The following is a 15,802-nucleotide window of genomic DNA, read 5'->3' on the forward strand; positions in this document are numbered from 1 at the left end:
TTTTTTTTCCTGGGCACTACGCCGCACCCCGTTAGAATCAGCCCCCGGAGCTCGCTCCGGGGGCTGATTCTAACGGGGTGCGGCGTTGAAGATCCCCAGCGGCGGGACCCCCGCGATCAGGCAACTTATCCCCTATCCTTTGGATAGGGGATAAGATTCCTTAGCGCCGGAGTACCCCTTTAAGGACTTTTTCTTAAAGGCTTTATATTTTAAAGGGGTACTCCGGTGGAAAACTTATTTTTTTCAAATCAACTGGTGCCAGAAAGTTAAACAGATTTGTAAATTACTTCTATTAAAAAAAAATCTTAATCCTTTCAGTACTTTTTAGCAGCTGTTTGCTACAGCGGAAAATCTTTATTTTTTGAATTTCTTTTTGTGTTGTCCACAGTGCTCTCTGCTGACACCTGATGCCCGTATCAGGAATTGTCCAGAGCAGGAGAAAATCCCCATAGCAAACCTATGCTGCTCTGGACAGTTCCTGACACGGACAGAGGTGTCAGCAGAGAGCACTGTGGAAAACACAAAAGAGAAATTCAAAAAGAAAATAATTTCCTCTGTAGCATACAGCTGCTAAAAAGTACCAAAAGGATTAATATTTTTTAATAGAAGTAATTTACAAATCTGTTTAACTTTCTGGCACCAGTTCATTTAAGAAAAAAAGTTTTCCACCGGAGTACCCCTTTAATGGCAATTTTTTTATTGCGTCACTATGTCTAAAATAAAAGCATGAAACAACTTTGCAAATAGTTTTATTTAGAACTATTCTCATCTGTTGTTTGTTCCCATAGATACAACCTACACACCAATCCTCCCTAAGAAATCATGTATTATCCTTTCCATCTTTTCTTTTTCTTCTTGCCAGAGCCGGACTGGGAGCAAAAATAGGCCTAGAATTTTAGACTAAGCAGCCCACTTTGGCCATGGGTGTGGCTATGTGAGGGTGGAGCCACAACAGGGGAGGTGTTAATTACTGGTCATAGTTTGGTATAATAGACAACTTTTTGGCTTTTCCGCTTTGCTTGAAGAAGGCTGTAATTGCGCTGCTGAAACGTTGCCTGTTTACTATGGAATAAAGCCAGTTTTTCTTCATCACAAGCTGTGAGTGCAGCAGTGTTTTTCCTATTGCTGTATTGTTTGAGGACCTGAGACCTGATCTTTCAGCCTGCATGCACCCGAAGTCTACTTTATTTACTACTATTGGAGTGGTGCCTCTGCATATACATATATATATATATATATATGTATATATGCAAAGTCCAGAAATCACAGCGCCGACAGGTCGAGGATCTTCATAGACTGGTTTCTTTATTCACCCCAAAAAGTTACAACGTTTCGGCAATAGTAGCCTTTATCAAGCATCATGCTTGATAAAGGCTACTATTGCTGAAACGTAACTTTTTGGGGTGAATAAAGAAACCAGTCTATGAAGATCCTCGACCTGTCGGCGCTGTGATTTCTGGACTTTGCATATACTAATACTAGGCTGGCTGCCTGGGTGTTTCACATGCACGGAGATTGGTCCCCGGTGCTGTCTCACGCCAATTCTTGTGTATTTGTGTATATATGTGTGTGTGTGTGTGTGTGTGTGTGTATGTATATGTATATATATACACACATACACACACACACACACACACACACACACACACACACACACACACATACACACACCGTGATCTCTCAATATGCGATGGTAATTCCTTCCAAATGAACCATCGTTACTTGAATTTATCATATGTTGAGGGATCCGTGCAATAATAATATACAAAGATATACTCACGTGTCCCCGCCGCTCTGGATCGTCGCTCTCCATCACCGTCATCACGTCGCTGCGCTTGCCGCTCATATTGGATGATGAGACAGCGTGCACAGCGACGTGATAATGAAGGAGAGCGACGGCCATGCAGCAGAGCATGAAGAGGATGGTCCGGCGCGGCAGGGACAGATGAATGACACTCACCGGAGCACACGGGGCATCTGGCAGCAGCTGAAGCAGTCTTCGCTGCCGGATAGCCATTTTTGCGATGGCCCCCGATATACAAAAGCATCGTATGTTGATATGTCGGGTAACCAAATAACACCAGTATATAAGGAAGAATATTATCAAAATATATATTACCATCATACCATCTCAGTATACAGGATTTGGTCAGTAACAGTATGACACAAAAGGTGATTAACAGGGCGAGGAGCCAATGCATATTCGCTCTGTCAAACTCCTGAACCAAGCTCCCCAGCAGCCCTGCAGGTGATCAGTGATGTCTTGCCGGCCTATCAATTGCATGTTAGCAAGATCAGACTACACGATAATCTCTACAAGATTATGTGCAGAGTTGCTTCATATTTTAGGCACTATTTACGGTATGTTTTGTGCATTCCATTGGATTTTACTCTGCACCCTGCAAAAAGGGATGCTAATGTGTAGCTTGACGTTTTACCTTTGGGCCCATAGAATTAAAAGGAAAGAGTGTAATCTTACTTTAGACTAAATTCAACCTCTTTTGATTCCTGCTCACTAAGTTAATACATATCGGAAATGGGTTGAACAGACACATCTAGCTGTTTGTCTGGATCCTTTTTTTTTTTTACCGGATGCCAATGTATAGCTCAATGGAGGGCAAAAACATGGCGCGAATGTAATTGAGTAACAAATTAAACGAACTACATTTAATTTTGAAACTAAATCCACAATTCTGATTTATGGAGATGCACTACTGATGCTCTAACACAGTGAAAGTTTTTGTTCACCTGATCAAGTTTTCCACCTGTTCAGGTAGTTTTGGCAGAAAGTTTTGTTGTTACCATCAAAAGTATTGTGGAACTCCTTAAAGGGGTACTCCGCCCCTAGACATCTTATCCCCTATCCAAAGGACAGGGGATAAGATGTCAGATCGCCGGGGTCCAGCTGCTGGGGACCCCGGGGATCACTGCTGCAGCACCCCGCTATCATTACTGGGCAGAGCGAGATCGCTCTGCACGTAATGACGGGCAATACAGGGGCCGGAGTATCGTTACGTCACGGCTCCACCCCTCGTGACGTCACGGCCCGCCCCTGTCAATCTGTCAATACACGTCTATGGGAGGGGGCGTGGCGGTCGTCACGCTCCCTGCCATAGACTTGCATTAAGGGGACGGGCCGTGATGTCATGAGGGGCGGAGCCATGACGTCACGCTGCTCCGGCCCCTGTGTCGCCCGTCATTATGCACAGAGCGAACTCGCTCTGTGCAGTAATGATGGCGGGGTGCCGCAGCGGTGATCCCCAGGGTCCCCAGCAGCGGTACCGCGGCGATCTAACATCTTATCCCCTATCCTTTGGATAGGGGATAAGGTGCCAGGGGCGGAGTACCCCTTTAAACAACAATAAATGAAAGATTCTGAATCTGTAATTTTCTATCTACTCTCTTGCATTCCTACATTGCAATAAACAGTATATATCTCACCTTTTCCCTCATAAAATTTACCTTTTTATATTTTTGTTTACAGAGTTTAAAGAAGATTCAAGAGATGGGACATAATTCATCTGACAGATCCAGCACTGACCTTGATGATTTGAAAAATTCAGATTGGGTATGATACTGATATTGTAAACTTTAAAGACACACATACAGTATTTTGTTAAAGTTCTCAACAAATTGGTTAAAATACAATTAGTTTTTTGCCCAGATAATGCAAACTTACCAGCATCATCTGTTTCATCCCAGCTCAGCTGCATCCATACATTTCATTACTGCAACTTGGCCCAGTCCGAAAACCAAACTATGTACACATGCACAGGATTACATCATAATCTCACATTTTTCCAGGCAATTCTCAGATCCCTCACCACCAAGCTCCATCTGTATGTCCCTCCATTTACAGTATGTTGGTACCTCTATGGGGCCAGAGGAGCAATGATATACAGTAGTAGGAGTTATACAAGTTCCATTACTGTCAGTGTTTGTCTTTTCTGTGTTGTGAATCTCCATTGTTGTGTGATACAGCTTGAAACTAATCCCCTATGTGTGTAAGAGCTGACAGGGAGAAACCCATCACAAGGATATAGGCAAATCATTATCTTTTTAAACTAACTATTTATTGTAATTTTTATTTTTTTGTTTCTTTAAAGACTATTTGTGGCCAACTCAAATAAAACCCAACCCTGTAACCCTGTTTCTTGATATGTCCTCCCATTTCTTAGATATGTGGGTTTATAATTTGTCTTTCAATTTATGGAATTGTCAAAAATATGTGAACTTGATTTTTATATTGAGAGTTAACTGTCCGGCTATGAACTGGATTATGCAGTAAGTGGTTGTGTATTAGGAATACATGCCCCTCACTTGAAAACCTTCACACCCCTCTGACTATATAATCCTGCCCATCACCTGATATTCACTACTTTTCTTAAATCAGAATTATGCCCGTCTGACTGATTCCCTGAATTCTATAAGTTCTATAAGTTATGAGTCGACATATTACTCATCTCTAAAATCCAGCTTTACTCTAATTTCTCTGATGTGGATATGTCTTCTCAGGCCAGATTTTGGGTCCAGGTAATGCGTGATCTACGAAATGGAGTCAAGCTAAAGAAAGTACAAGAGCGTCAGTACAATATGTTGCCTATCGAGTACCAGCTGACTCCGTATGAAATGCTGATGGATGACATCCGATCTAAACGTTACACCTTAAGGAAGGTGATGGTGAGTCTGCTCAGCTGACATATATTGGGCAGTACAGCCTTGTGGTTTGCTTCTTTAAGTCTATCCGTACTCAATATAAGCATTTTTTCTTTGTGGTATTTTTCTGTTGTGACAATGAATTGCTATGTTGTCACCAAGCCTTCTCCTAACACTAATTGACCTCATATGCTGTTGATTTTTTTTTAGATTCAGGGTGACATCCCTCCACGATTAAAGAAGAGTGCTCATGAAATAATCCTGGATTTTATACGGTCCAGACCCCCGTTAAATCCTGTACGTATTCTCGCTAAGCAGTAATCATGTATCGCATGCTTTCAGCTCCTCTGACTGAAGAATTAAATTCCTCTAAATCCCATGCTAGCTAGACTCCACCGTGATATTTGTGCACGCAGCCTCTTATTGTAAAAGCAGATTATTCATCTAAACAGCTGGCAGTAAGTTCCCCACCGAAATAATCAGGTCAAGTGCATTGTATAAACACTTGTTCTCAGTTATAAACAGCATATGTTTCATCTCATACCTATTTGCAATGTTCGTTGAAATTAATATTGTAATTTTGCTTGCTAGAAATGTTTTCCATATTTAATGCCTACATTAATGGTTTAAGTCAGTATTTCTCAACATGTCTAACCCTGGCACTTCCTAGTAAAAGCTATTTTAACCAAGCACTTTCATAGTTATGGTTCATCCCAATCCTATTAAATTGCCAGTAGTACAGATTCATACAGAAAAGCAATCGCTAATAATGAAATGGAGAATATTAATGTCAGTCAGTGTGCAGGTTCATGATGTTGCCCCTATTCATGCCTCCATACAATGCCTACTTAGTACCCCAATAATGTGCGCGATTAATTCTCCTAAATAATTACCATTTGTTTACGTGCCACTTCAGGATCCAATTAATACCATATGCCATTAGTACTCATTTAATACCACAATAGACAGTACAATTATTGTGGCTAATTAGTTGTCGATTAATCTGGACACACATGGCACAATTAACCCATAATAGTACACTTAATGTTGTTACTTATTCCTAGTTAAAAGAATGCCACCACCTACATAAAGTTCTAATATTGCAATAAAGTTAGTGTGGCCCTCTACAAATATAGTTTGATGGGTGAGAGTCAACACTGGGACCTCATTGTTGGACTGTCCTCAGCAGTCCCCTTTGTGAAGGGATGAAAACACTGTTCCTGCCATTCCCTATTTAATAGAACATTTTATAGTAACAATAAATAAATAGGTAACATTTTTTTGGACTGTAAAATTACAGTTTTAAGGTTAAATAAAACAACCCAAGATACTTGGTGAGAATATGGCTTTAAAGTGGAACACTGTGTTATTTTAGAGAAATACTATTTTTAAAGATGGCCATGAATTATGTATACAGTCAAGCAGTCTGTCCCTGGAGATTTCATGTAAACCATAATCATGGGGTCATCCATTTTTAGGACTTCCTGTCGATCTTTCCATTATACATTAAATTTTAGCATTTCATCTCAGGTTTGTTGTAAATATCACATATACAATGGCTGCTCGTATTCATTTATTTATTTTTAAATTTTTTTCTATCCTGCAGGTTTCTGCACGGAAGTTGAAACCTACCCCACCTCGCCCACGAAGTCTGCATGAACGGATTCTGGAGGAGATTAAATCTGAAAGGAAGCTTCGCCCTGTGTCTCCTGATGAAATTAGGCATAGCCGGTTTGGTAAGAGCATAGTTACACATCTAATATTTTTATTTTATTTGGGGGCAAAACATAAAATGTTGTATTGTAGTAAAATTTGTATATAGGGGGTTTAAACTTTATTTAAATGGTACCTCAAAGACTACAACTTTAAAGAAGCACTCCGGGAGGGATAAGTAGAATTTATTTTTATTTTTTTCTGCCTATATCATTCACTATCACTAGTCCCACGGTGTCATATGTTTTATTCCAGTGCATGCATCAATATGTTCCATTATGATAACTTGGTCATGTGACCACCACTATGAATCTCCAGAGATTCATCAAAACCTGTGTAGAGCAAAAGTTGACCAGTTTCCCATAGCAGCCAATCAGATCACTTATTTTATTTTTCAGAGACCCTTTAAAAAAATTTAAGAAACAATCTGGTTGGTTGCTATGGGCAACTGGTTAACTTTTCCTCTACACATGTTTCGATAAATCTCCCCCAGGATGTTCTGTTCTGGGTCTGACCTTCTCTGGACTTCAGAATATCATCACCACCTATTAATTCTCACACCCCTTCCTGCTCCATTTGCGATCTATGGGATCAGGATATATAACAGTTATACACTTATCCTGGGGCTGTGTTCACACATTGCATTTTTCTTGCATTTTTTATGTTTTGACCATGCTTTTCCAATAATAGTGATTAGACAAATCCCTTTCTCCTCATGACCATATTTATCTTACAAAAACACTTTGAATTAGAACATGCATTGAAACTGCATGAAGTGTGAACTGCCACCAACCCACTTATAAGTCTCAGCAGTTAAGACTTCTGGTTGCTGCAGTTTTAGCAGGTGAATAGGTTGGACTTATTGGGGATTGAACCATCCCTATCTTTGCAAAGCCAGAGGATTTATGGGAAATGCAAATAGAATGAACAATCATGTTTTACTCTGAATCCCAAACATGTCTGAAGTCCCATGATTTCCACATCAACTAATAAAGGTAAGTACAAGGCAGTCACAAGAACCTTTACATCCTGCACTAGTTTGTAATTATAGCACATGTTGCAATATTTAAGCAAAGAAAATCCTGAAGTGGCTCTTTAATATATACCTTAGTTTCTGCTTCTCTGCACAGTTATCATGGCTTATATGGACTGAGTGGAATAGAAGTACAAGTCCTAGACATGTTGGGAGAGATTTATTCAAACCTTTGCAGAGGAAAAATGGAGCAGTTGCCCTTAGCAACCAGTGAGAATGCTTCTTTAATTTAAAGGGAAAAAAAAATGAAAGAAGCAATTTGGTTGCTGTGGGTAACTGTACGACTCTTCCTCTACATTTTGATAAATCTTCCCCCATTGTTCATTGCGGTGGTGCAGGTTTCTAAACACATTCACGCTATACCTTTTAGAATTTTCCTCTGGTTTTGTTTGGCTTGGTGATATGTTGTGTGTATGTACAATTTTAGTATAGATCCCACTTCTTCATTTATCACAGGAGGTACACGAATCTCATGTTAAATAACTAATGCTAAATGATTTAACCATAAATGTCATCTTAGACCATGGCTACCAGCTTGTTTTTACTTATTCCACCAAACCACACAGTGTATACATGATGCCTGAGAAACACTGTATACTATGACACACCCACAAAGCCAGTATATTATGGAAGCATCTCTGTCAGACCGTGGATTATTGGAACTTAACAGCTTCACTATGCTTTCTATGCTTTGTTGTTGCTTACATTTCTGGTTATTTCTTTTTATCATTGGTTTCTTTTATGTTGACTTTATAGCCAGACTTCAGAACAACATAAAAAGCCTACATGGCTTTTACAATCTATACTTTGTGCTTAACACATGTATAGAATTTGGCACAAAGAGCAGAAGTCCTATTTTATATATATATATATATATATATGTATAAATATAATTTTGTAATATAATTTATCATATGTTTATGCACACACAGGCATGTTTGGAAGATGCAGATGCAACAGTGTGTGTGTGTGTGTGTATATTTGTATAAAATATATATATATATATAGGGGAATATGCAAATCAGCTCATTACATCACCTTCTCAGGCGATGTTCCCTGGTATCAGCTTAGCTCCAGTTATGGAATATAAAAAGCTAATCGGGATTAATGCCATGCCAGAAATCTCTCTCCAGAAGGAAAGAGCATATATATATATATATATATATATATATATATATATATATATGATGCTACTTATAGCTCCAGGTAGAATTTGGTTTTGATTTTCTACAGCACACCAGTTTTTATGCATGAGGCTCAATTTTCTTATCATTTTTTTTTTTTTAACAAAGTGGAAATGTTTGATGTGCACAGTGGGATCTGTTCACACTTGCATTGTGGTTTACGTTGAAACCATGATACATAACCATATCCGTTGCACGACAGACCTTTTTAACTTATAATGAAGTCTCTAAGTCTTCGTTGCTTTGACTGTAAAAATAGTGGTGCATGTGGTGGTGTTTTTCCTGGCACATATAATGAGAACTACCACTGAGGCCCCAGCACAGATGTAAGCCTTGTTTAGACAGTCTTTCCTGTGCAGTATGCCTCCTGAATCTATACTAGCTTATTGTATACAGTCCAGTTGTCTGCAGAAGGGAGGTTTTTTTTCTTAATTTTTTTGCCGTTCTAACTGTAAATTCCTGTCCAGTCTGCACTTAAAGGTAGAAATATTGATTAACTATAATTGTAATAAATAGGCAAAGGACTGGGGGATGATTGATTCTTGAAGCTTCTGATGAGTCTTTCATGGAAAGTGTTACCTGTTTATATAATGGCTGGAAATATTATTGCCTTCTTTAACCCCTTAAGAACACAGCCCATTTGGACCCTGAGGACACAGCATATTTACCCCCTTAATGACACAGAACATAAATGTACACCCTGGTGCGTACTTAACGCACCAGGAGGAACATTTACGTCCTGTACATGACGTGAGCACCGGAGCGGTGCTCGCATCATGCAGCGGAGCGGTGCTCGCATCATGCACAGCAGGTCCCAGCTGCTATCAGCAGCCAAGGACCCGCTGGTAGTGGCTGACATCAGCGAACGCACTGATGTCCGCCATTAACCCCTCAGATGCTGTGATCAACACAGATCACGGCATCTGCGCTAATGCGGGTGTTTAAATGGATAAACGGATCACCCACAGCGCTGCCGGGGAGATCCAATGGTCCAACATGGCGGCCGGAGGTCCCCTCACCTGCCTCCTGCTGTCTCCAGGTGACTTCTGCTCTGGTCTGAGATTGAGCAGACCAGAGCAGAAGAGTGCCGATAATACTGATCAGCTAGCACTGAACAGTATTGGCAATCAAATGATTGCAATAAATAGTCCCCTATGGGGACATGAAAACTGTGAGAAAAAAAATGTTAAAAAAATGTAAAAATAATCCCCTCCCCCAATAAAAATGTACATCGTACTTTTTTCCCATTTTACCCCCAAAAAGCATAAAACAAGTTTATAAACATATTTGGTATCGCCGCGTGTGTAAATGTCCTAACTATCAAAATATAATGTTAATTATCCTGTATGGTGCATGGCGTAAATGTTAAAAAAAAATAAAAAATTCCAAAATGTAGCTTTTTTTGTCACATTTTTATTCCAAAAATAATTAATAAAAAGTGATGAAAAAGTTAAATATAATCAAAAGTGGTACCGATGAAAACTACAGATCACAGCGCAAAACATGAGCCCTCATTACTAGCCCATATACGTAATAATGAGAAAGTTATAGGTGGTTAACGCAGCTCAATTTTAAACATACTAATTTTGTTAAAAAAAAGAAATACATTTTTTAAACATTACAATTGTAGAAAAGCATATAACATGAGTATCATTTTAATCGTATTGACCCAATGAATAAAGTGTCATTTTTACCGTAAAGTGTACAGCTTGAATATAAAATCTTCCAAAATTTGCTAAATTGCGGTTTTCTTTTCAATTTCTCTACATAAATAATAATTTTTTGGTTGCGCCGTACATTTTATGGTAAAATGAGTGATGTAATTACAAAGCAAAATTGGTCACGTAAAAAATAAGCCCTCATATAGGTCTGTGGATGGAAATTTAAGAGTAGTGATTTTTGGAAGGCGAGGAGGAAAAAACCAAAATGCTAAAATAAAATTGCCCTGGTCCTTAAGGCCGAAATGGGCTTGGTCCTTAAGGGGTTATATTTTTGCAATTTCCTTTTTCCTCCTCACAACTCTTGTATATGTCAGAGGGCTTGTTATCTGTGTGACCAATTATACTTTTGCAAGGACCCCTGTGACCTTCTTATTTTTATGCATACAGAAGTAGGGCTCATTTATTTTGTGCCATGATCTGTACCATTTTTGTGTATAGTTAACTTTTTGATCACTTTTATTCCATTTATTCTGGGGTTTGTGACCAAAAATCAGCAATTTTGGGCAATGGTATTTTTTGTTAACGTTTACGCAGTTTACCACATGTGATCATTAACGTTATATTTTATAAATTTAGACAATTCCACCTATAGCGATACCAAACATGTTTATGTTAACAGTCTTATTTTTTAGTAAAATAGAAATATCTGTGTTTCATTATCTTATCATTTTGAAGTGTACCTGGGATATCACAGTAAAAAAATGCTGACATAGGTTATTCACGAGGTCATGCAGATACTTTGTGTCTAGCTTCTGTATTTGGCTTACAAATCCCTCTGTTCTGCTGCTTAATCATTCTGACATCCACTGCTCACAAAAAGGCGTGTCCAAGGTAAGCTTTGAGCGGGCCCTTACTCACCATGCATTCACTTCCTCCCGGAGCCTGCTGTGTTGGGTCTCTTCATCCAATCACTGCAGGCTGTTATGTAAACCATTCTTCTCTGTTTTGAGACAGAAGTCTAATAGAGAGGACAGGAGTGAGGACAGAGAAGTGCCAATCCTGCCCTCACTTACTGGACTTTATTCCTAGCCTGTGCTTCAGCTGGGACAAAGATGATGCGGCAGCTGGGCAGAACTATGTTTGGAATGGTATGTAACTCCCGCATAAATAGGAAACTTTTTAGTTTTTTTAATTTTTCGGCCTTATGCTAAAAGCTTAGATTTTTTTTTTTCTGCTATCATTTTGCACTCTATACCCTATAATAAGAATGTAATAACAGATTTTATTAAGTGTTTGCAAATGTATTAAAAAGGAAATACAAACATTTCTCGTGGACATTAGTATTCAGATTTGCTATGACACTTGAAATTTAGCTCTGGGGCCTCCTTCATCCCTGAGATATTTCTGCACCTTGATTGGAGTCACTTGTGGTAAATTCAGCTGATTGGATGATTTGGAAAGAGACAGCCCTGTCTATATAAGGTCTCACAGCTGACAATGCATATCAGAGCAAAAATCAAGCCATGAGGTGGGAAAAAACTGCCTGTAGAGCTCAGACAGGATTGTGTTGAGGTACAGATCTGGAGAAGGGTACTTAGGTTGGGTGGGGTGGTCATAAATAAAGAATTAGTGGCCTCCATAATTCTTAAATTATGACCACCCCACCAAACTAAGTAATTAGGGAGAAGGGCCTTGGTGGAGAGGTGACCAGGAATCCAGTGGCCAATTCTGGCTGAGCACCAAAAATCCTGTGTGCAGATGTGAGAAACTTCCAGAAGGTCAACCATCACTACAGCACTCCACTCATTTGTAATAAAAACTGGACCAAAGGTTCCCCTTTCAACAAGACAATGGGGAGATTTATCTTTTAATTAATAAAATAAAGAAGCAAACTGGTTGCTATAGGCAACTGGTCAACTTTTCCTCTGCACAGGTTTTCATCGATCTCCCCCATTGACCCTAAGCACATAGCCAAGTCAGCACAGTTTACATAACTAAGGAAATGTGTTATTCAGTAGTCAAATAAACCTTATGTGGGAGCTGTAATGGTAACCATGTTAGTTATTACACAAAAGAAACTGATGGAATTCTTTATTTTAGTGGGAAAAGTTCCTTGTAATATTGACATTTCCTTTACTAGAAAAGCATGTTTATATGTATTTGTACTTAACGTCTTTCTCTATTTACTTTTGTTAAATTCTGTCACATTTCAGACAATGCTATCCAGGCCAGATATCATCTGAAATGTATAATTGTTCTTGTATTTTTCTTTGTTTCTTTACCCTAACAGATTATTTTTGTTTTTTCAGTAATGCGGCCCCTTAGCATGTCTTACAGTTTTGACTTGTCAGGTAAAATGTGCACCTGGCGTATTCTCGTACATGTTGTGGTCCCCCCTCCCATGTGGTCATTTGTCAAAATAGCAGTTTTCTGTCATGGTCAGAAATACAACAGTCGTATCGGGAGAATAATTTTTATTTATTTAATTTTTTTAAATATTTATTTTTTAATTTTTTGTGTAGTAAAAATGTCTAGTCAGGCTGAGTTTGTCTAGGTAGGACAGGCCTGTGTATGGGTGTGTATAGTGTATAATGCTGCTGTAGTATTGCAAAAATGCTATTTTTATAGAACGCTTTCAAATAACACTTTATGCAAGAGAGAGCACAGAGATTGGTATTTACAGGGAAATGCTGTTAGGTGGGATAGTGTAGATAGTAAAACCATGCTTATATCCAAGTATAACTCTAGAATGGAATTTAGTAAAGGATCCGCAGCTTCAAGGAGCCATGTCACTTCTTAGTAAAGTGGTCATCAGTTGCATTTACATTTTTTTATGCTGTTTTACCAGAATGGAAGAGGTTCTTACACATTTCTAAGCACTCTTTACTTTCTTGGCCTTCATTCACTTGAGATGTTTATTCTATATTCTGAACACACAACGTTTTTTCGTGCAGTGTTGTAAGGTGGTTTTTCACAGAGGCGGTTCTGAGATGACTTCTTGACAAAAATAGTTGGGCAAACTATATCTTGCCTATGCAGGAGTGTTGTGGCTTCCTGCTGCTCTTCTGAGGGCCCAAGTGAACATAACCCTAAAAAATTGGTTAGATGGACCCTTCCATTCCACTAAAATAGTGTCAATTTTTTTTTCTTTTTAAAGCTTTGAGTCTTACATGGATGTTAAAATGCTTTGCCTCTACACCTGTGAATTTATGTATTTTTTATAGTAACACATTGGTAATAAAATGGTTCCTGACCATGAGAGAAATATGTTTACGTTATTTTGACATTTATTATCACCATTTAACTATTATTCCCAGTCTTGTATGTGGAATGTACAGAACACTGTCCTGTGATGTGTGGATGTAAAGTTGTGGAATTATTTGTCTAACAAAACTTAATTTGCTGAATTTCCTTTACAGATATAGCTACTATTTTTTGTCTGTTTTTGATGCTCATATATGTATTAGATTAATAGTAGGATACAATTGTACATGAACAAGATTTTTGTGGCACTTGACACTTACGTTTTTTACAGAGCTCTTAGTAAGCATTAATTCCCATTTATTTCAATTACAATTACTGATAAAACATGGCAAAAATGGATGTCGGTGTAAGCAATTGCTTGGTTTGTACCGTTGGTGAGATCTTTATGGTGGCCAAGCTAAAACCTACCAGGTTTTAGCTTGTAACAAACAATAATGCTTATAGCTGCTTGATAGAAATAATGGTCATACTTACAGTGTCCAAGTTCCCTGATGAAGTCATCTGTACAGAAAAACATGTCTGGGTGCCCCAAGTCGGATGTATCTAGAGTCTTTTAATAGACATTAGAGGCAGTTGTTGATTACATAGGTAGTTAGCTGTCTGGACACCAATGCTCCAAAATTAATAGTGTAGTCTGCACTAGTTTTAGAACTGTGAAGTTTTTTTTTTATTCAAAACTGCAATGAAAATGTTAATTTTCCTTTTGCACATACAAACAGAAGTTAATTAAAAGGTATTAATTGTAATTTTTTAAGCTCTTTTAGAATGGGCTGTCTCTCTAAAGGGGCCATCTAACCCTTTTGATTAATGAAAGCTTCTTGCTTGCTGTAAAAAGGAGTAGTCCTTTAGTCACAGGTAAAAAGTGGGTAGAGGCCTTTGAATGAAGAACACACACTTCTTGCCTGAATGTAGAAGAATATTCTAGTTTAAATGCGATATTGTGAGATTATCCCTGGAGTAATTTTAAAACTTAAATCTGAGACATTTATGACATCAACATATGCCATAAATGTGTAATCATTTTTCTTCTCCACCTAATGGACCGAATGGGTTCACTACACAGAAGAAGGGGCGAGGTAACTGCAGAAGTGCACAGTTGTCTTCACTGTCGTTTAATGGAGTTATGGAAACAGCAGCGAGTTTCACAGATATATATGTAATAATCTCCAAATCACTAGGAGCTGTGAATGGGGAGGGCACACTGGCGTAGTAAACTGGTAATGGACACAAGACTAGGTGACGATAACTTTAAGCAGTAGAGCAGGGATGAACAGGTCCTCGTAGATGTGACGGCCTGCGGGGTACATACAAAGCTGAACAGTATCATATAGAAACAACAAAAGAAACGCAGTACACACTCACCGCTACCGTAGCTGTATCCAATCCGGGGGTCCAGGGCTCAAGGTCTCACGAGCTGCATGCGAGAACGCTCGCCTCCGAGTGTGCTCGCATGCAGCTCGTGAGACCTTGAGCCCCGGACCCCCGGATTGGATACAGCTACGGTAGCGGTGAGTGTGTACTGCGTTTCTTTTGTTGTTTCTATGTAATAATCTCCCTCTCCATTAAAGGGGATCCCCGGTGGAAACAAGGGAAAAACAAATGTTTTACAATCAACTGGTGCCAGAAAGTTAAACAGATTTGTAAATTACTTATATTTCAAAATCTGAAGCCTTTTAGTACTTATCAGCTGCTGTATACTACAGAGAAATTTGTGAAGTTCTTTCCAGTCTGGCAGCAGTGCTCTCTGCTGACACCTCTGTCCGTATCAGGAACTATCCAGATTAGAAGCATAGAAAATCTCTCCTGCTCTGGACAGTTCCTAACATGGACAGAGGTGTCAGCAGAGAGCACTGTTGTCAGACTGTGAAGAACTTCACAAATTTCTCTGAAGTATACCTGTAGTATACAGCAGCTGATAGGTACTGGAAGGGTTAAGATTTTTTTTTATAGAAGTAATTTACAAATCTGTTTAACTTTATGGCACCAGTTGATTTGAGAGAATTTTTTTTTTCCACCAGAGCTCCCCTTTAAGTCTGTCTTGTCCATTCACTCTCATCAGTGCCACATCTAAGGACATTTATTTCCCACCTAACACACTCTCAACTTAGAATCATCATACATAAGATCTGTCAAATTATTTGACCTGGCCTGAAAGGTCCCTGCCACTTGCAAACCACTGGGACCCACTTGAATTAGAAGGATCTTCTGAAGGGCCAGCATCGCTTATTATCTTAAGAGGAAGTCTTACTTGTCTTAACCAGACTATATAGCATTCACAATAGTTCAAATGA

The 15,802-nt window shown here is 38.9% G+C and overlaps 1 protein-coding gene across 5 annotated transcripts in view; it reads left to right on the top strand.

Moving 5' to 3' along the window:
- The window catches only part of SPIRE1 (spire type actin nucleation factor 1), a 171,743-nt gene that overhangs the window by 130,746 nt on the left and 25,195 nt on the right, over nt 1-15,802 (top strand). For 4 of the 5 annotated variants that reach the window (XM_056521526.1, XM_056521530.1, XM_056521529.1 and 1 more), the window contains 5 exons: nt 3,485-3,568; nt 4,516-4,680; nt 4,867-4,953; nt 6,263-6,392; nt 12,557-12,598. In XM_056521526.1, coding sequence (XP_056377501.1) covers nt 3,485-3,568; nt 4,516-4,680; nt 4,867-4,953; nt 6,263-6,392; nt 12,557-12,598 — 508 coding nt within the window. The remainder of the gene's footprint in view (nt 1-3,484; nt 3,569-4,515; nt 4,681-4,866; nt 4,954-6,262; nt 6,393-12,556; nt 12,599-15,802) is intronic. The other variant, XM_056521528.1, reaches the window with a different exon arrangement.

The sequence above is a fragment of the Hyla sarda genome, chromosome 5 (assembly GCF_029499605.1).
Source record: "Hyla sarda isolate aHylSar1 chromosome 5, aHylSar1.hap1, whole genome shotgun sequence".
Classification (NCBI taxonomy): Eukaryota; Metazoa; Chordata; class Amphibia; order Anura; family Hylidae; genus Hyla; species Hyla sarda.